Below are 21,621 nucleotides of genomic sequence, written 5' to 3' on the forward strand. Positions count from 1 at the left end.
CAAAATCTGTCATTATCTCGGAAATCCTTACAAATCTGGACATCCCCAAGAAATATGAGTCCTGTAGAAACTGGGCTTTTGTCACGTCTAAGCAGACAATTAAATCCAGAGATCTGATGCTCAGTAAAGCAGCCGGTCGCTCAAATAGGATTTAGTAAATTTCGCAATCCTGTACAGAACATTACACTGAAACATCTGCTCGCCTCGGCCTGACACGGTTTCTGACAAGCTACTGTGATTCCCCGTGAACAATCCCAAATACATGATATGTAATATTTGTTTAGCTTTACAGACTGAAAGAATGCACACAAACTCTTCAAATGTTGCTTATTACTGCTGCTCCTCACTTTCATGAGCAATATGCTGCTGTCACAGATGTGCGGTTTTCAATTTTCCGTGGTGAGACTCAGCGTCTGAGGAGAACGTGATAACAAATAGACGCTGCTTCTTTTAGGAACATTCATCAAGAGCTTTTCTGCCCTGTCACAGATTCCAGGGGTGTATAACTTTCAAATCATCAATCTTTTTCCTCCCCGAAAGAAGTCAAATAAACCCTATTTCTGAGGCATTGTTAGCCGCTCTCTCCTCCCAAAAACAGGGAAGGAACCACTCGAGTGACGGGAAGAGTCTCTCATCTCCAGAGAAAGGTGGCAGGAATTCTGGGGGATTTCCCACTCTGAGGTTGGAAGAGGATACAAGCTTAAGTGCTTTCATTTTTGTGTCAGAGGGAGAAATACCTCCCGAAGATTGATATCACTGCTTAATGTTTCCGTGTATAAAAAGGAACTATTTTCTGCGGTGGAGGTGTTCAGCTATTTTCTCTCTGTTGTGCTAATTAAATCCTTCAAGGACTGCTCTGCCTCAGGAAATTAAACCGGTCGATTAATGACCAGAAATTAAACACTTTAAATAAAAAGTGTTTAAACTTTCAATGATTCATTTCATTTGAAATGTGTACCTAGAAATCCACGAGAGAAACTACTCCTTCCTCCCGAACGATCACCATGTGAGAGAAGTGATCACTTGCCGCTTGGAGGAGGCCTCATATGGGTTTAATATCGCCCCACTTCTCATTTATTCTCTCTTGACAGAATAATGGCTGTCTTTGGAGAGTTTCCTACCCACTGCTTTCCCTTTCTCCTCGCCCCAGAGCGTCTAAGTTTACACAGAGCGATACACACAGGCCTTGTGCTGCATTTTCATGTTCCCACAATGGGCTGTGGTTCCAACGCAGCGATATGTGAATCAGCTGGTGTTTTCCTCTCAGCCTTCGTACTTATTACATTACAATTTAAAAGGATTGGAAAATAAATGTGGTAGAATATTTTAATTCTTACATTGGTGAAATTGAGTGTGGAGAGAAGTCAGCAGAGAGTGGGAATGATCCGGAAACATGGGACAGTGAGGCCTTAATTAAAAAGGGTGACGGGCTCTGCTCTGCTCTGCACCAGGAGACGACGTAATGAGACATGCGAGCCGTCCCGCGAGAGTCTCTCTCTCACATGCAGGACGGCTTGTTTTCTCTGCATCTCTACCTTTTCTCAAATCTAGTAAGCCCCGTGTGTGTGAGCTCATTAGATGAGCTTTATTTCTTATTCCCTTCTCACTAGTCCTCACAGTTGGCGTCAAAACTTCCCTGATGGGGAATTTCTCTCATGTTCAGCCAAGATGTGTATCATGACTTCCTGATGAGACGTCACCTGACACGTTCGCCCTGAAGAGCTCTGCATCAGGGTTATAAATAGGGATTTCTCTAAAAAAGCACATGGTGTTCAAGGGATTTGTATAAAGAAATCTGTTTTTACTTAGGCAACAATAGCAATATTAAAGTACAAAAGTAATGGCCGCAAAATATAGTTAAAGTACAAAAAGTACTTTTTGTGCTTGGTAGTCCATTTGAGAATGATGTATATTAAATGACTGGGTTATGATTATTAATGTTGGGACAGCTGGCAGAGTTCAAGCTCATTTTAATAACATGATATACAGCAGGTTGGTATTTTAACCGATAATTACATGTCAATGTTTATTAATATACTTTATTAGCTATAAATCTGAAAGTTAAAAGTAAATAAAGCTGTCAAATAAGTGGAGAAAAAAGTGAAATGGCAATATGTACTTGAGTACTTCATGATTCCTCTGTATTCCGGCACTGTATGAAAGTAAAACTTTTTCTGTAAAGTTGATCAGTTTTAAAATAACCAGGGGCTACTCTTCAGACACGTGTTGTATTTCAGCTGGAACAGTGTGTTCTCGGGACGGACCGTGTGTTGTGGGATCCAATGTTTCCTTTGTGGGAGCGACAGGTGCGAGAGAATACAGATTTACATTCAGACAGCGGTTCAAATGGGTTTAAACATTTATACGAGTGCTGAAGCCTGGGGCTATCTCTGTCATGGCATGTATTTTAAGAGTTGAGCGGGTTCATGTACAGAGAAACCAGATGCAGTTCATCCACAGAGGAAGGGGTGGCGGCATTGATGTACAGTAGCTCATGACAAGGCGAGAGCTAAAGACAGTTCAGCTGCTGTTAAAAGACAGCGCGAGGTGTTCTCTTTGATCAAATCTATTTGCATGTGTTGATGGTGAAGCAGATAATGCGTTCCTATCCCTCATTAATATTTGTCAACGTGCTGCTGTGCGAAAGGGCTCTGAATGTTTGTGTAACTGTATGAATGTGATACAGCCTGTCAAAACTCCCTTAAGTAAATAAATGAGCTTAAACGTAACAAAAAAAAAGTTCACCTCCGTCTCTGTCGTGCCAGTTGGCCCGACTGCTGGCTGGAGAGCTGGGTGATGAGTAGAAGTCGGGTCCCGTCGGGCTCGTGTCCATGTTCTCATCCATGTTCACCGTTTTGGGCCTTTTGCTGTGGGACGAGGAGGAGTTGATATTTCAGCATTGACTTCATTGTTTCAAGATTGCAAGATGGCGTCTAACACAAATCATACATTGTAACGGAAACAAACCATGACTGATGAAAAGTGCTGCTTACTGTCTTTGTGTGGCCATACTCATCTATGTGTGTAAATATTTGTACAGTATAAATATACTGCTACTTAGTTTTTTTATCATGGTGTAATTATGTGCTATTTCTTTTTTACTTATTATGTTTTTTATTATTAATAATGTCTGCCTACTTTGTTGTTTTTTAAATATGTAAGTCTATTCTCTCAACTTAATCTGCACTATTTTTCAGCTGTTGTAATTATGGAAAGGAATAAAGGATTTCTGAGTCTGAAAATAACTGAAACTGTGAAGCCCAAGATGTGTTCAGGTTTTTACAGGTGGTCCCTGATTAGTTGACAACACACGCTAAAAATAAATGTGACCAGGGGGATTTTTAGCCCAGCTTTAGGATGGATTATCAGTAATGACGAGCTTTGGGTTGACTAAATGTTAGCTTTGTCATAGTTTGAACGTTTTTCTTATATTTGTTCTGGAAAATGATGAAATAATTCAGTACTGGTGATTTGCAACAACGCTGTCACTGACTGATGAGTTTATCTGTTTAGTGTGTCCAATGCTGTGTTGGTTGTAGAATACAATGGTAATTAAACATGTATTTATAAAGCACCACCAGTCTTTGTGACATTAAAGCACTTTTACATTTACAAATCAGCATTAACCCAATCACACACATTCATTAATAGTCCGAGGCTACAATATAAAAAAGGTACCATCTGTTCAGGGTAGCACACTATACAGTAAGGAGACATTTGAAGATAACTTTTGACTGCAGGGAATCGAACCACCGACCATCAGAATAGAGCACAGTCATGTTACCCCTGAGCCAAAGCTGCCTAATAGAATACTTTATTGCTTGTTTATAATGAATAAGACAGAATAAAAGGATAAGGAAAACAAATTGGAAACTGGTCGTTTCCCAATATAGCTGTAATAAACACTGCTATGAGTTATTATGGGAGTTTGTCCTCCTAACTTTTAAAAAGCTTTGCTGCTGTGACTGACCTGCCAGGCGGGGAGGACAGGGAGCGGTGCAGCCCCACGCTGGAGTTCAGGTCGTGGTAGTAGGGCTGGCTGGGCATGTCGGTCATGGAGAAGTTCACCGCAGCGCCGTGTATGATGGGCACTGCAGAGGACAAAGAGGGACAGTTAGCATTTAATCACTGCGGAGAAGGACTTCTGTGTCAGCACTGTTGTCTTTACTTTGCATCTAGAGACGCACAATTAATTGCACAATTAATTGCACCACAACGGCTTGACTGACTGTTATCGACGCTCTGTGTTTAGAGGCTATGTATCAAATTAAGCTCTCCCGATTTCACATTTAACTGTCTGACCATCACGAGCGTTTCTGCTGAGCTCTCCGATTCACAAGTCACCGCGTCCCCGAGCAGGAGGGACATCTTCTTTCCAAAGTGTTCTGTCACTGCAGCTGTCCTTGGCTTGATAGCATCTTATTCAACCATCCCTTCTAAGAGTTTTCAGACCGATCAATGGTTTGGTTGACACATCTGAGTGTCTCCACAAAGACTCATGCAAAAGCACGATTTTTAATATTGTGTTAAGTACAAATATGCTTATACATTGTTTAGAATGTGGCTATTTAAAATAAAACATAAACACGTGATATATGGAGAAAAAAAAGAGTCAAGTCTTATTTATGGATCACAACAGGCCATTTGTTCCTTATTATAGTAATGTGTGATGCATCAACAGTACATATGGGAAGCTATTAGCCTGTTTAACAGATACATTAAAAAAGTTAAAAGATCGTTCGCTTTCTTTAAACCTCTGTGACGGTAAACTGAATATGTTTGTGAACAAAACAAGACATTTAAGGCAGCCTTAAATCTTGGGTTTGGGGAAACACTGATTGACATTTTGCGGTTCAAATGAAAGGTAGAATGAGCTTGGTGTGAAAACCAAATCATCAACAGCTCCTTCTCTTGTATTCTCTCCGATCTAAAACTCAAAGGCTTCCCCCGCAGAGTGATTTACAGCGGTGAAAGTGTTGTTTTTCTCACTGCGGTCAAGGTGAGGGATATTGTTTCAAGGGAGGCCGGGCCCGTGTTTACAGAACAAAAGGAGTTCAGCACCATCCCCTCTCCCTGTGTGTCTGTGTGGCCTGCGGCTCCGGCGCTCGCTTGGTTTGGAGTCGATGAGAGGATGGAGTGTGTGGCGCCGTCTGTTGTGGTCTGAGGTTCACCACTGGCACGATCCCTCCGCCAGCCTCCGCCCTGGCAGCCCACTGCGGCCCTGGCAGAGGCCCCCACCCGCTGCCACCACACTGAGCTGTCTGTGGAAGAATGCATCCGGCCAGCGCTGAACACACCACCATTGTTTTTTTTACTCGAGGAGAGGATACCCCCAAACATCTCTGTGTGTGCAGCCTTCTCACTTCTTGGCTCGGCTGTTGCCACTTGGCTACCCTGCTATGACTTTCTAGCAGCAAATGATGGTGCAAATAACCTGCCACACAATGCTTCATCACTACTGTCTCCACACATTCACATCAACAGATTCATTTGCCTGCGCTTGTCCACACTGACTAAATATCTCGCAGTGGAGGCTCCTGTTGCATTAATGAGTGTCCTCGCCGAAAGGCTGGATTGCGAGGCAGCCTTGAACCGCGGAGCGCCTTTGATGGACTTCAAAGAACGTCTCGGAGAGTCCGGAGAGGAGCGCGCTGACGGACGAGCGGCTGCTTAGATGTCTTCCCAGGGAGTGACCGGCTGAGTGAGTGACAATTCCTCTGTGTCCGTCGACCTTTTTAAAATTCCAGCTCCACTTCAGTCGGCTTCAGTGAAAAACAGGGGCTCGGTCACATGAGAGCAGGCAAGGCAGCGCGGCGGCCATCTGGTCAGGGGGCGAATTAAACACTAAACAAAAACACGGGCTTTAAAGGGTATTCAGTCTCTGAGCATGGAAAAGGAGCAGGTTCCGCCTTTCAGAGCATGATGTATGGGAGCAGTAGGACGACCTGGTCTAGCTGCAGCAGCGGAGACACTTTGATACGGCAGGTAGACACAAAACAAGGTCAGCTTTAGATACAGAGTGCTGTTCTGCAGCCATAAACATGTGAAACGCCAATTGACTACAATGAGGATGTAAAAAAACCCGGGCACAGGGAATATTTATTTGTCTTTATTTTTGGATGTTTGAGGGTAATTGAGCACAGGAGAGTTGAGGATTTGGACGATTTTGGTCATCACTTTAGGGCCAAAACTATCAAGTATTTTCATCAACTAATGTCTTTTTTCGACTAATAATTTGGTGTTCAAAATAGTAAGAATTGCCATTGTCATAAATATTAAATAGAGATTAGGGGTGTAACGGTTCACAAACATTTCGGTTCGGTACGTACCTCGGTTTTTTGGTCACGGTTCGGTTCGGTACGTTTTCGGTACAGCAGAATTTTTTTTCAAAAAACAAAACATATATATATATATTTTTTTTTATTATTATTAAACTGTGAATAATGTATTCACTCAAATAAATGCAAAATATAATAAAATAAACATTAAGGTGCAGCATTTCGATGAACTGAAATAATCTGTATTTGAACTTTACTGTACAAGTACTCACAAAACATAAACTATTAGTTTTGGGTTTTTAATTATTATTAAACTGTGAATATTCACTCAAATAAATACAAAATATAATAAAATAAACATTAAGGTGCAGCATTTCGATGAACTGAAATAATCTGTATTTGAACTTTAGTGTACTAGTACTCACAAAACATACACTATTAGTTTTGGGTTTTTAATTATTATTAAACTGTGAATATTCACTCAAATAAATACAAAATATAATCAAATGAACATTAAGGTGCAGCATTTCGATGAACTGAAATTATCTGTATTTGAACTGTACTGTACTAGTACCTAAGCAGCCAGCTTGACATTAGGACTTGCTTGTCATTGTATTTTCATGTTGTTTAAAGAAAAATGAACTTTTCCACATTGCTTGCCGAAAGGGCAGATCAGCTGGCACTAGCAATGTCTCCTGCTGTGGAGAAAACCCTCTCACTAGGGACAGAGGTAGCAGATACAGCCAGGTAGCGCTTTGCTAACATGGCAACATAAGGATATTTGGCGTTTGTAATAGCTTTGGCTCAGTCTGAACTTTTTGCGAGTGGTGGAGGCTAAATGCTAGCGGGAGTTGGGTTTGCACTTCAGTCTTTTTTCTTTTGGTACCGGTTATATTCACGTTCCGGTGATGCCTTTTCAAGAGTGTGCAAGTTTGATGTATTGCCAGCCGCGTAATTAATTTTAGTTGAACAATGCCGACAAACAACTTTGGTTTGGTCCACCTGTCTTTGTCCGTCATCCTTGTACGTAACTGCGAAACCAAAATGTTCCCAAACCGGAGACTTCAATGATGCTGGAGGATTTTCGAGCTCAACTTTATCTGCGTTCGCCATTAATTTTCGACAGTTCCTCAAATTACTGACTAAATTTGAACGCATCCCTCTGACCAGCTTTCATAGCATGCCCTCTCATCCAATGAAATGACTTGCTCGCTCTATGACGCGATGAGCTCAATGTGAGGAAATTACTCTGAATGCTGCGACGCAGCACCTGAGATTACTTCCAAGAAGTTGTTCACGTTCTCAATTTTTTACGTTTAACATTATATTCGTTCGGTACACCGAAGGGCCCGTACCGAATAATTTCGGTACGTGTACCGTTACACCCCTAATAGAGATTGTGTAAAAATAGCAAACAGCAAAACAAATATGTACAAGCCAGTCATTCAGTCATTATTGAAACCAGCAGAACAGCAGGATATTGATTTTAGAACAAAGCATTATGCATATGATTTTTTTTATGACCCTCAATATTTTGTTAGTTTGAATCTTATTCTGTCAATCACTTCATTGGTTACATATAATGCTGTTAATGGCAGCACAGCACATACCAAAGTCTGGACACTACAGAATATTACCTTTAAAATAACTAAATGTAGCACCATAAGATTGGCACAAACCTAACTCGGGTCGGGTAAATCTAATGTAATAGTCTGTGGCATTTAGTTAAGCTGCACTTCAGAGTTTCTGCACTAAACAGGACTCACACTACGGGACTGGAATAGACTCTAACACACAGACAGGTATGCTTCTCTTAAACACAGGTTATTGGGGGTGACTGGAGACTTTGTGCACCGCAGGCATGTTCCGGAGCTGAAGCAAAGGAAAAACGCCACCTCTGGGGCCCTTGGAGAGGAGAGAACTGCTGCGAGAACAACCGTCAACGGCTGTGGACGTGTCTGTACAGATGCACACAGGCTCACACAGACTGGACAAACTGGATCTACCAGTGCAGTGTTACAGTACAGCAGTTCACTAAATATACACAGGTTTGTAGAAAAGCTGTTAGCTACATATTCTGTACAAATAAAGACACTGGATTTAATTAAAAGAAAAGATTAAACGTTTCTCTGTGACCTGATTAGACCCCTGTGGGCATGTACAGACTGCGTTTGATTGACATCTCCCTGACTCATATGATCTGGCTTGCACCTGTTAGGGCAGGGAAACTAACACCCTCTGCATTCTTGTCAGTACATAGACTTTGTTCTCCTCGCGCGATTCGCTCGTAGCGCCGCCCAGCTTCAATGTGAGCCGAGGGGGAATCAGTGGCAAGGAACACAATACCTGAAAACACCTGTGTGCGCAGGGTAAACACTTATAAACAACAAATAATAACTGTGTACTTACTTCTGGACACTCGCACCAGCTCTGCAACACTGAAGACTCCTGATTTGATGAAGCTGTCCTCCAAGTAGACTGTAGAAACAAACACAATTCATGCAATCATTATTATTATTATACTCAAATACTGTATACACAAAATTAAGAGTTGATGATTTATCCTCCATGCCACATATTTCTTTGAATGTGAACTCAACACAGTGATCAATATATCTATAAACCCTCTTTTCTTGAAACACTGAAGTAAACAAAAGTTATTTAACCACACTTTTCCCTTAAGCATAACCTTAAGTAGTCAAACATGGAAACAGACAACATTGAGACTGAAACCAATAAACAAAATCCTATATTTATATAAATATATTTAACATTTTAAAGCAAGAGGTATATGAAGTCATCAATTCGTCACAGACAAATACAGTTATAGATCATGACACACAGGGACTCAGTCATACTGATAGTGAAAATAAAATCAGTTCATCAGTAGTTTCATGCTTTTCTTTATCGTCGTCTTTATTATTACTACCATGAGTTTTGTGGACTTGAATGTGTTTTACGGAACAAAAAATGTAGTTACTGTGCCTGTTTTTAAGTGTTTCAAGTGACAGTGTGGTGCGCAGCAGTACAGTACAGAGTGACAGGACAGGTGTGTGTGCGGGGGGGGGAGGTGTTGACACTGCTGCTGAGAGGAAACCAGCGAGGGAGGCAGGCGCCGCGTATTTAATCAAATACACAAGCAAAACTTAACAACCGTCAGTGGATTTAGACACACTATCCCATCAACAAATATCCACCTTAAAGAGCCGTTTGCTGCAGTGTTTACATTAAAGCTTAGTTACTCGGTAATGTAATCCAATGTAAGCTTTGGAAGGCGCTTTGGAAACAAATTAAAGATTTGTTTTCCTCACACAGCCCAAAGAATGATAATGTATATTGTCTTGAAGCACCTCTCGTATGACCAGTGACACTCATCAGAGGCTGCAAGTCAAGTCAAACAGTCAGACAAGTTATTGACACCCAAATGACTCCGGCTCTGCTTTGATGCGGTGCCAAAGTCGGTGTGGCCGTGCCAGAGAGATAGGCGGGCGGCTCCATTGGCACCTACCAAGCCTCATGCCTCCAGAGCTGCGCCGCTGCTGAGGGGCCTCCAAGTCCTGAGTCATTGGCTCGCTAACATGTTTTCCTTGGCACCTGTATACTATCGGCAGAACCTGCTCTTGAGGTAGACATCTAAATTATACTTCTCAAACTCTTTTCATTCCATTATTGTGACGACAGAGCGTAGGTCAGTGCGGGGAACAACAGCGTCGAGTATTCTTGGCAGCTGCTTCAACATGACACACTCAGCTACCAGCTAAAGGTGCAATGTGCTGTACACTGTTCACTCTTTAGTTTCTTGGCCTTCAGGATGATGACGCTTCAAATGTAATCATCCGTGTTATTTCTCCTTGCTCCATTTGAGGCTAAGCTACGTCCTTAGCCAGCGGATGTCACACCGATGTCAAAAAATCACTTATATCTGATTATTTACAACAAGTGTCAATTTTCTGAATGGTCCATGTTTTGCAGATGAATTGACTTAATCAGAATGAGCTGGTTTTGTGCTTGTATACATTGCCGTTTGTCTATGGTTGTTGTTGGATCACATGGGATGGAAAGCACCTACAGTAAGGCAGTACAGTACAGTTTCTCTTGATTGTTTTTGTTACGTGAGGGCTTTGCTGCTTTATTTAAAGAAGGTAAGTTGTGGTGTGCATAGGGCGAGCTGCCGGGAACAATAGAGCGATGACAGGAGGGAGGAGGGCTGGTACTGTACATACCTGGAAGAGGGTTCTTGCCTTGCTCATTGTTACTGGGACTTCCTGACTGCTGCGAGTCTGCAAACACACAGAGAGATGAGGGGGGGGGCTTAGTAAAGCAAGAGGACAATAACATGCCATCTTACTGAAACACGGTTCTCTTGTCAGCATTGATTTGTTTCCCAAGATAACCTGGTTGAAGTATTTTAGAAATGTATTTGATCTCTCTTTTTTACACCTTTGGCCCACTAATCCTCCCTGAGGTTGTTTAAAAAGAAGAAATCACTTTTTTCCAACCAGACAAAGTGCATTTCAGGGCTTCCTGGGTGTCTTAATGTTTTTCCTTATCTACCAGGCGAGCATACCCACTGTGCATTGTTTGAACAGCATTATCATTAATGGGAAGAAAAAAAGCTCTCTGTCTGACACTCGATAGCTAAAAAGTTTTTACCGGCAGACCGCTGGGTAATTTTTCAAAGGGGCCGAGAAGGTGTTGGAAGGGGGGGGGGCGCAGAATGTGTTCGGTCCCGCTGTGCAAGGTACGAGCACAGAACGTGGAGAGAGGACAGGAGGGGCGGGGGAACACGAGGAAACATGAGTGGAATTCTTTCCACCGGCATTGGTATGAGTCGGCCCGGACTGACGTCTTTTCCTCAGCAGTTCCTCCCCCATCAAACAACAGCAAGCGTTGGGAGACATCAACTTGCTGTTGTATGTTGGAAAGAATAACCCCAACCTATCAAGGCCTCCCAATTACACACCGAAATGCTGCCGTGCCAAACAGTGATCTCCAGCGTCTGCGTGGACCCCCGTAATGACGGCCGAAGCCCCCACACGCCAATGAGAAGCAGCAGGGAGATTATCATCTACGCCTTAAATACGAGAGCCCAGACAAGAAGCTGGAGAAAGTGAACTCAGATACCCTCGCCGTGCATCAACACCCCCTTTTTCCTGCCGCAGCCCTCATGAGCAGCATTACAGAGAGGAGGAAAGAAGAGGGGGGGGGGGGGGGGGTAGATGGAGGAGTACAAAGTTGAAAGATTTATTCTTGTTCTCTCTGTGTCTCTCTCTCTCGATCCCCCTCTCCTAAATTTGACTATTAAACAGCCCTGCAAAAACAGAATGTTCTTGGCCGAAGCTCAACAATGACAAAGTAGGGAGGGAACGGGACCATACGTTAAGAAGAAAAAAAAAATCCCCCTCTCTTCTGTATGCTTATATGTAAGAGTGGAGTTAAAAGTTACCGTCGCACGATCCGTGCTCTGATTCCTAAAAACACAAGCCAGACAAATGCTTTTGCAACACGTCGTTTTATGGATCTCTGGTAAATCTCATTTGCACGCAGAAAAGTTAGAGCTGCAGCTACTGATTACTCCATTTTGGATTGTTTCTGAGTCCTCAGAATTGCCAAAGTGATGAAAAATGTCCGAGAACTCAAGGTGACATTGTAAAATTGCTCATTCAAAACGTCAAAAACCTCATTATTAAATTATTAACATCAAAAGAGCGTCAAATATTCAAGTTTGAGAAGCTGGAACAACAGACTGATTGGCCTTCATCTTAGCATTAGATGAAGTCATTCATCGGCCAATGACATACGTTTTCAGATCATCATACCAGTAATACAAATTGTTAACTGTTGGCATCATTGTCTATTCTCAGGAAAGTTTGCCTTGCAGAAATAAGCAACTATTCTATTAAGTTGACACACACACACACACACACACACACACACACACACACACACACACACACACACACACACACACACACACACACACACACACACACACACACACGGTATGTAAAGGAGCTTTTGTGGGCGAGCGGACGGTAGTGTGGATTTGGCACAGCACATGTCCATAAAGTGATTGCACGGAGCTCAGTGGCCTTGTCTCCTGTCTTCTCCGTCTCCGCCCCCCTCCCCATGCCACTTTCAGAGTCATCCATCAGTCTCGTTACGACTGCCAAGTCTATGCTCGCGCCCTGAGAAACTGCTGAGCGGGGAAGAAAGAAGCCAGAGGAGAGAAAAGAGCAACCAGAGAGTGGGGATGAGGTAAACGCCGGAGAAGGTGGTGAGGGGAGAGAGGGAGGTGGGAGAGGGTTCGTTTAGATCGGATCGGAGTTTCGTGTCTTTGGTTTGGTTTCTCTCATACTCCGAGGGCTGACATGACAAAAAGAGCAGATGGTGGTGGCAATTAGAGATCCCAGGCAGCATCTTCCAGCATGAGGCCCCACTGTCGCACCAGGAGAGACCACCTGGATGACTCAAGGTGGGACGCGAGCATATGGCGCATCTGCCAGGCCTGGAAACACCGCCCCTATTGCATTACATTTTACCTTTGACCCGGGAAGGGCAGCTCCACGCTCCTTCATCTTCTTTCAGCCTGATTACAATCGTTTAGATCAGTGCGCGCACATTTATCAGGCCGCAAGGGTGCTGATTATATCTGCTAACACTTTATTTCACACCGTCACTCAGCAGGTATTTCAATAAAGCCTCAATTAAAAGCACAAACAGGTCCAAGAAAGATAACTCTGGGTTGTAAAAAGCTGGATTTAAGTGCAGTTAAATCAAAAAATGCACTTCAGAAAGTGGTTTGAATAAAGTAAAGAAGCGGGGTATTCGGAGCCTGGTATCTGTATCTAAAAGGTGTCCTGTGCAGAGCCCTAGCCAATCCGATAGTCTTCAAATAAACAGTAGTGTAACCTGTAAATAAACAGTTGCGGTCGAGGAGCCTGGGCTTTGCCCCGGGAGCTTGGCAGGCCTGGATCACAGGGCCAGACACCACATACACACACGCCTTCTCTCACACACACACAAACACACATACATAAACACACACATACACACAGCCCTTTTCCAAACAACATTTTTGGCACTCTCCGTCCCTGCCACTTGTTTAAATAAACAAACCGATTCATGAAGGAAATGAAAAAACAGGACCACGTATGAATCACATTATCTGCTGTTACTGAAAAAAAGGGTGGGCTTGTGGGTATTTTGTCCACGAGTTCTTACACCTTCTTGTCCGGTGGGATACTTATCATTCCACTGTAACGATTAGGGCAATTAGGGGTAATGGCAACAGAAATCTGGCTCTGCAAGAAAAGTCAGTGTTCAGTGCTTGTGACTGAGGTTCCTCCACGCCCAAGTGTGTTACTCGCCTGGCTTTTATAATCACTAAAACACTCGCACACACTCTCTCCCTAACCCACCCTCTCATTTTTTGGCATCATACCGATTCTGTTCCCACTAAATTGCGGAACACACACACACACACACACACACAGCGTGGATTAAATTAGCCATAGTTTGGGAAACTTTTCTTTTTTTTCTGACAGCGGCGGTGCACGTTCCTTGCCCGCAAACACTTGCAGACACGTACAGATATCCTCCACAAAAAAACAGTGCGCACGCGCAACACACACACACCCTGCAGATGCATACCGCTGTCGACATTTCAGGAGGAGAAGCCTGTCTGGCAGCCATTTTATGCCGAGCGGGGTTCTGTGCACATGTATAGCACTCTGGCTGCCAGAGGCATGGGTCCCGAGCCAAGACGCATTTCAGCAGCCTCGGGAGGTGAGGGGAGGGGAGTGTGGAGGAGAGGGGTGGACTCCCAGAGAAGTAGGGAAACTGAGAGAGGGAGAAAATATCGACCTAATTACGGAGCAGCTCCAATGCGTAATGTTTCGACAATACAGCTGCTCCTGAGTAAATATTTGATGTGGCCGGGCAGACTTTCTGCTCAGTGTCCTCCTGCTTTTCTTTCCCTTCCTGCTGCAGGAGACCAGTTTGTTCTTGCTTGCACACACACACGGAAAGATATGTGTGTGAAGAGCAGGGTCATGCAAGTCTTGACAGTAAATGGCCGTACATGTGCCCGTATGGAATGTGTGTGTACTTTGTCCCGTGTCCTCCTCTGCTCCTGCTTTCTATCACTGGCAGCTCCGGCGATGACCTCACGCTGCTCGGCGGCTCCATAGCAGCAGAACCTGCTCTCTCTTCTCCTGCTATCTGTCTATCTGCAACAGTATCCTTCCTCTATTGTCTCTTTTCATACATGCCTCTGTGTACATCTACCATTTAGTGTGTATGTGGAGATATCGTCTTATCACGTGTATCTTTTTTCAAATTTCCTCTTTTTGTAACATCTTTCTTTTAAAGTCCCCATGTATGTCGATACTCTCCCCCCTTTGCCGCCTTTATTTTTTTGTAATGCCCCCTCTCTCTCTCTTTTTCTATCTCTTTGTCTCTTTATCTCTCTCTTCTCTGCCTCCCTCGCGCTTTGTTGTCTAAACAAAGTGGCCTTTATCAGGATGAGCTGCAACCCAAACAAGCCAAACAAAAGATATGGGCGAGGAAATCTGCCCGCAGAAGAGGGAGGATCTTATCGTGCCAGCCATTGTGTGCCAGCCTGCCAACTGGCGATGCCCCCCGCCGCCGACCCCTCCCCGCACAAACACATGAGAGCCAAATTCTGGTATCTCAGCATCCCCCCCCCCCCCCCCCCACCCCAACCCACCCGGACTCATGCATGGTATTCTGCAAAGGGTTGGCACCTGACCTGTCCAAAAGGAAAGTGATATTGACGCCGAGGGTGAAGAGAAGACAAATTCTGCAGCCAAATGGACGCCATCTTGGGGTGGCATTGTCTCACAAGGAAGATTGCAGGAAAAGTAAAAGTACATGCCGCTTGCTACCGTTACTATTCATTATGAGTCATACTTTTGCACAGACAGAAAAGCATTATTCCACTCAACAAACGCTGACTGCGTTCCCTCAATGGAGCCCGCACACTGTGTGACACTCTAATGATTATCTCATAATTGAAACAAGGCAAATATTTCTTATTGGCTCAAAGGAGCAGCTGGTAATCCGGATAGCTACCCGATCGAATGACAGGGAATGCAGGTACAGTAGGATGAGTTACACACACACAAACACAGACCCACACACACTCGAAGGCGAGATAGAAAGTGAGAGGGGCAAAGTTGAAACGTCTGTGAGAACAATGACATTTTGCCTTCTTTTCTCTAAGCCAGACACCACAGACTTGTTCAATAGAGCAGGAGCACACACGCACACGCACACGCACACGCGCACACACACACAGTAGGACTGTCAGGGTTTTGAGACTTATGGAATCAAGTGGGATCCGAGCCCAGACGGGAACAATGAGAAGCCATACAGTGCATGTGTGCGTGTTTGTGTGTGTGGTTGACTGCGTGTGACCGAGCTCACTTGCATCTGTCTGTGTGCGTGTGCGTCCCTCGATGTGGGCACTGCCACCTCTGTGTGTGTGTATCATCAGTGTGTGTTTGTTTCTAATCGTTGCATACTAATGCCGATGAAGAGCGGGCCCTCTTATTCTCCGCCGAGTCTCTGTGCCTTCTCCTCAGTAAACTCTCACGGCGGTGAAAAGAGGAGAGCATTTTAACCGAGCCGGGAGGACAACAGGCTCCTCATTGAGGTCACCAAACAGTGTGGACGGGGAGGGAGCGCATTCAGTGGCGAGTGGGCCTTGAACAAGGGACTGAATGGCCTGACGGATCATTAGCCACACCGGCCCGGGAGAGGAGAAGGAAGAACCGGGGCGAGCACAAAGGGATACACAACCACAAAACCAAGGATGCAGATGAGGGTTAACCCATCTAAATGCAACTTCCCCACCTTTTAATTTGGGAAATAAAGTTTACCCACCTCTACACGGACGCCTATACGGTGCATACACACCAAATGAAAAGCAGCTCTGAATGCTTGCGGTCTGATGCTGTGTGCGACGTGTACACACACACACAGGCTGGTATACAGTGTGCGCACACACAGGGCACACACACCCGGCATCCTGCAGCGAGCTGATCTGGGCTGTACATGTGTGAAGCAGACAAACACAACACACAGTGGCTCATCTGTCCCATGAAAAATGAGCAGGCTGGCCTCCAGTCAGCTCACTGCGGCCCACTTAATGTCCCCACCTCCGCCCACTCTCTCTCTGTTGGTCCTTCTCTCACAATGTGGCTTTTCCTTTTGCTTTTTTATGACACTCTTTGTTTTTCTTTTCCTCTTTCAGTATCCCTTTTTATTCCTTCTGTTCCTACCCTCCAAGCATGCTGCCCAAATGTTTTATCTCCTTTGTGGCACCTGGCGCCATCCATTGCATCAAGTGTTGCAGATATATCCATAAAAGATTAGCACAACTCTTTGTGCTGCTCACACAATCACTTAGTGGATCGACGGGAAATCAATCCCCAACAATGGTCTTCTGAAGTCATTCATTATGCAGAAGTTACAAACGTTGTCTCCCTTGTACATTGGGATATTTGTGTTTAACTATTTCAGTACATTTTATGGACTAAAAATCAAATAGACGTTTTGAAAAAATATCAAAAGATTCACTGATCATTCAAATGATTGCTAAGATGTAGGCCTTAAAATAGTTTACACTTACAAAGAACGCATAAATTAGCTGATTTCCCGAAAGTGTGGTCTCATCATTCACAAGTTTAATCAGCGTCAAGTCTAGCCTGTGAGAAAAAGAACCTTGCATCTGCGCTGAAACAATGGGCCCATCAATGGCTAGCCCCGGCATCTTTTTGGTATGCACCAAACAAACAATTAGCTTTGTTGGGGTGTAATTGACTGGCAGGACCGGGTGGCATTTACATTCGCCCGCTGTTGCCACCCTGCCATTCGATATAAAAGAATAGGTCCATACGAGGGTGGAAGGTTGGCCACATCTCTCTGGTTGGAAGACACCGCTCTTTTTTAACCGTGGCAAACTTCCAAGCAGGAGCAGTTTTTTATGCACGGCTGTGCAGGAAGGGAGGACGAGACTATAGATTTAATTATGCATGCATGTTTTCTCATTCATTGTAGTGGTGGGAAGGGGAGAGGCAGAGGGTGAGGGGTGTGTGGTGGGAGGGTTGGAGGGGGGGAGACAGACCAATGACATTCCGTCGTTGTAGTCCTCCTCCTACACACACACAAACACATACACACACACACACACACACACACACACACACACACACACACACACACACACACACACACACACACACACACACACACACACACACACACACACACACACACACACACACACACACACACACACACACACACACACACACACACACACACACACACACACACACACACAAGGAGCAGTCTGGGAGCGAGCCGCTATAGGCTAATGAGGTGACACTCACCGTCTGGAGACTAGCCAAAACAGTCCATTAACTCCTAGCCAGTAGTTAAGAGGAGAAGAAGGAGAAAGGTGGTGGTGAGGAGAAAGGAGAAGGCGGATGAGTGGGGGGGGGGGGGGGTCAAGCGGGTGAGGTAGACGGCTAGCCCATGGGTTGGTGTGCGGAGCATGTGAGGGGGGGGAGAGAAAAAAAAAGTCTGAAGTCTTTCAGGATGTGAGGGTGGGGGGTATTTCTGCAGTTTTGTAGTTGTGAATGAATCAGCGGGGAGGCTGGTAGGGGGGGGGCTGTGCACGAGCGTTCACTGTCGGCGATTATGCTCTGTGGAGGCAGCTCTTCAGGAGAAGTAAGGCTGTGTGATGGAGGAGGAGAGGTGGTGTGGTGGGCGCGCGAGGGAGAGAGGGGGACAAGGGAGATAGATCCAAAACCCCCCAGTCAGGCAGACAGACCTTTGACAGAGGAGCTCTGTGATTCGCCTCTTTCATCTTCAGAACCCCCCCATCCAGTCGGATAATTATGAGACAAATGCACAGGACCCCTGCTGCTTGAGTGGCAATGGGCATGGGAGGCCAGAAACACAGAGAGAGGGTTCAAACCTGCACGTCTCGACCGGTCTGCGGGGAGGGGAGGGGGGGGGGGGGGGGGGAATGAGAGATGGCGGGGGTGTTTAGGGGTCTGGGAAATTCCCCACTCTCCCAAGAGAGACACGTTGGCCCACAGATCATAGTTCAGGGACGGCCTGGTTGTGATACTAGCGAGGCTAAAACTGGCTTAAGCCCACAGCCTTCTTTCAACTTCCACACACTCACATCCAGTTAATGAATACTGTATCGTTTGGATTTTCAAACGCACCTTTCTGAAAAGCATCTGAAACATGCTCCCTGATCTCTGCGCTCAGTTGAGTCTGAGCCAACATGTTGTTTTATTAATGTATTTGATAGTGCTCTGGTCTGCGCTGATAAGAGAGCACAGTCAGGGACAGCTATGGTACCTACATGTTTATCTCACACCAAGCACACTTAGACCCTGGCGGCCTCAAGCAAACACATTGTACACATTCCAATGAGAATCAACTCTGTAAAACCACTTTGAATTCAAAAGGGGCCTTTGTGAAAATAACTCAAAATGTTGTGGAAATATGAAAGCAGATTGTACAAGCAATGCATACTTGTTCTGCCAAAGCCAGCTCATGTGAGGCCTGTGTAATGTGTCTGCGGCCTCAGCCAGTGATGTGTCAATGATTGTCAGCGTTCACGACGGCGCCTGGCCTCAGCCAAGAGGAGTTCCCACTGGCGAGAGCGGCAGGCCGAGCCAGGGCGACTGGGTGCTCCCTCTCAGGGCAAATGGCTCTCCTCCAGCTGGGCGAGAGGCCACCGAGGATCCCTGCCACCCATTGCCACTGTTTGCACTCCCCAGGCTCTGCCAAGCGAGCGGCGGGAAAGCGCACACAAACACACGCGCGCACACACCTTGGAAGGAATTATCCGATCATAGAATGCCACCACATCTAAGACCAGATCTTGGCCCAAAACAGACAAAGAAAACAGAGCGTGCACTCATTCAGACGATGTTGCTGGCACTGCTCCCCTGGAACGGGACATAGGGTGGAGAGGGGGGGTGGAGGAGAAGCAACCACAGAGTTTAATGTGTCATTACAAGCATTAAAACAGACTACTGACATTGCCAACAGATGTCGAGCCAGTTTATTTTTGCCGTTACAACTCCAGTAGGGAATGAAGCGGCAGGTGCAAATGAACAGTCATGTAGCTTTATTCTTTACTACTGCTGCATCATCATTTCTCCTGATCTGATATTCAGAAATGGAGGGGCTGGTTATCAATACTGGTCTGATACTGGTGCGAGTATCACCAGTGTTACAGATACAGCCTAAAACCCTGAAGTAGGTATCCAAAGATTCAATATTACGTTTTTATATATCAGCTCTTTAACCCTAAGGGAACAACATCACATGTTTGCGTGCACCCAATCCTACATGTGGGTTTTATTTGGACGGTACCTTCTGGCGAGGTGTAGACTGATCGTAGACTCGGCTCTAATAATGCCCACACCTTTCTGAACGCTCTACTCCCAATAGTGCAGTAATGACAGAAAGATGTTTTAACTCTTTCAGGCGTATGCTATTCAGAAGCAGCAGGCCGACGGAGGAGCTTGTTGGTAGTTTAAATGCCGGCTGCCTGCCGCATGGCCAGTAAAACCCCTCCTTTCCTGTTAATGAGCCTGGAGACTGAGGCCCCCAGTCTGAGCTGGCCCGAATCAAAGCATCTGTGGGGATGGAGGCTGGGGGGCAACAGGGTTTGTTGAGGGAGTGGGGTTCGGGTGTCTGCACTGGCACAAGACCAGGGAGTGAAGCTTGCAGGACACTATGGAAGTCATTTCCCAGGCTCTTATAAAGACAACTGTTGGTGGTTTTCCTTTAATCACAGCACCAGGTAAATGCTCTTTCGGTGAGCCATGCAGAGCAGTGATTTGAAAAAAAGCTGCATCATAAAACCGGTTATCACATAACTCACGAGGGAGTGGCTGTGCCCGCCACAAGGTCAGAGCCTTGGCAGCGATCCAGAGACGGCGGAGCTCCTCCACACCTCGTGGACCCTCCAACTGTCTGGAGATACGCAGCGAACAGCCATTAAGGTGCACACCGTCTCTGCTCTTTGTGGTTGCAGCTCCCCGATGCACAAATCAATCACCAACACCCAGAGACTCAAAACAGTCAACAGCAAGTCACTTACATCCACAAAGCGGCATATCATGACAACACATCTTCCAGGAGAACAAAATGCAAATGGCATCTCTCAGGTTTACCAGAGAATTCCCTTTGCCACTTCACAATGTGTGATTTATAAATCATACTTAAGTGCCTGCTAAGCGAGTATTCACAGCCAGAAAGAAAGAGAGAGAGAACTCTATTCCACAATCCTGGCAAAAACACAGAGCGAATCTGTTCTGTGCTACTAAGGCCTGCTGGGGCAGCCCCTCTGCCACTGCAGCAATAACAACATGTGCTTTGGCTGCACAGCGCCAGTTTACAGTGGGAAGAGGAGAGGCGCTAAATTCATTTCAGATTCTGTTGTGTGAGAGTCATAAACAATGTTCCAGCAAAGCATGGCATCCAGACATGAGGCCACAGTGTTTGGTCGCATGGTTTTGGAAAACCTCATCAGTAGCTTCTCAGGTTTTTTTGGAAATATGTGTATATTGACATACAAATCATATTAACACGACACACTGTGGTCATATTAGAAACCGTGTAGCATGTGGCGTCCTCGGGCACAGCAAGCCTGGCCCGCCCTCGCTTTTTAGTACCAGAATGTAAAGGCCCTTTGTTTCCAAATAGTTTCTGGGTCGTTTCCAAAATACTACGATGATACGCAGAACAAAGGCATGTCACCAGGCTTCACCTGGCAGGTTTGTTTGCAGGTACCTTGAATATTGTGATTTTGTGATTACATTCATGTTCTGATCAAGTTAAGAAGGCAAGGCTTTCTGCTAAAGCAACTTTAAGTCTTGCAGTCCTCGCTGCGCTGCTTCAGCCTTTCCCACGAGGCTCCAAAACCATAATCTCTTGAAATATTTGCACAGATGACGGCAGCGCTCGACTGTTTTGACATGGAGCGGCGTGAACGAGATCTAGCAGTCACTTTTTCCATCACTGTTCAGTACGGGAAAGGGAATTCCCCTTTTGCTGCTTTTCCCTGTAACCCACCCGCACGCCTCTCCACCAATCCGTATGCGCCTCCCAGCACTCCTTCCTCCACTTCCTCCGCCTGTTAGGATTTGTCCACTCAGGGCCACACCACAGGGGCCTTTTACGCCCGCCTTACAGCCAGCTCCCACAGTCCTTGCTTTTCCACTCACCCAAGCATGTTGTTTTCACTTTATTAGAGATGCCAAAAGTTCATTCACTGAGA

The 21,621-nt window shown here is 45.3% G+C and overlaps 1 protein-coding gene across 2 annotated transcripts in view; it reads right to left on the reverse strand.

Moving 5' to 3' along the window:
* LOC117463931 (nuclear factor 1 B-type-like) overlaps window positions 1-21,621 on the reverse strand; it is a 63,897-nt gene that overhangs the window by 17,880 nt on the left and 24,396 nt on the right. For both annotated transcript variants that reach the window (XM_034106451.2, XM_034106448.2), the window contains exons 3-6: window positions 10,502-10,558; window positions 8,688-8,756; window positions 3,971-4,091; window positions 2,746-2,867 (exon numbers count right to left, since the gene is read on the reverse strand). In XM_034106451.2, the coding sequence (XP_033962342.1) occupies window positions 2,746-2,867; window positions 3,971-4,091; window positions 8,688-8,756; window positions 10,502-10,558 (369 nt within the window). The remainder of the gene's footprint in view (window positions 1-2,745; window positions 2,868-3,970; window positions 4,092-8,687; window positions 8,757-10,501; window positions 10,559-21,621) is intronic.

Source organism: Pseudochaenichthys georgianus, chromosome 18, assembly GCF_902827115.2.
Source record: "Pseudochaenichthys georgianus chromosome 18, fPseGeo1.2, whole genome shotgun sequence".
Lineage (NCBI taxonomy): Eukaryota > Metazoa > Chordata > Actinopteri > Perciformes > Channichthyidae > Pseudochaenichthys > Pseudochaenichthys georgianus.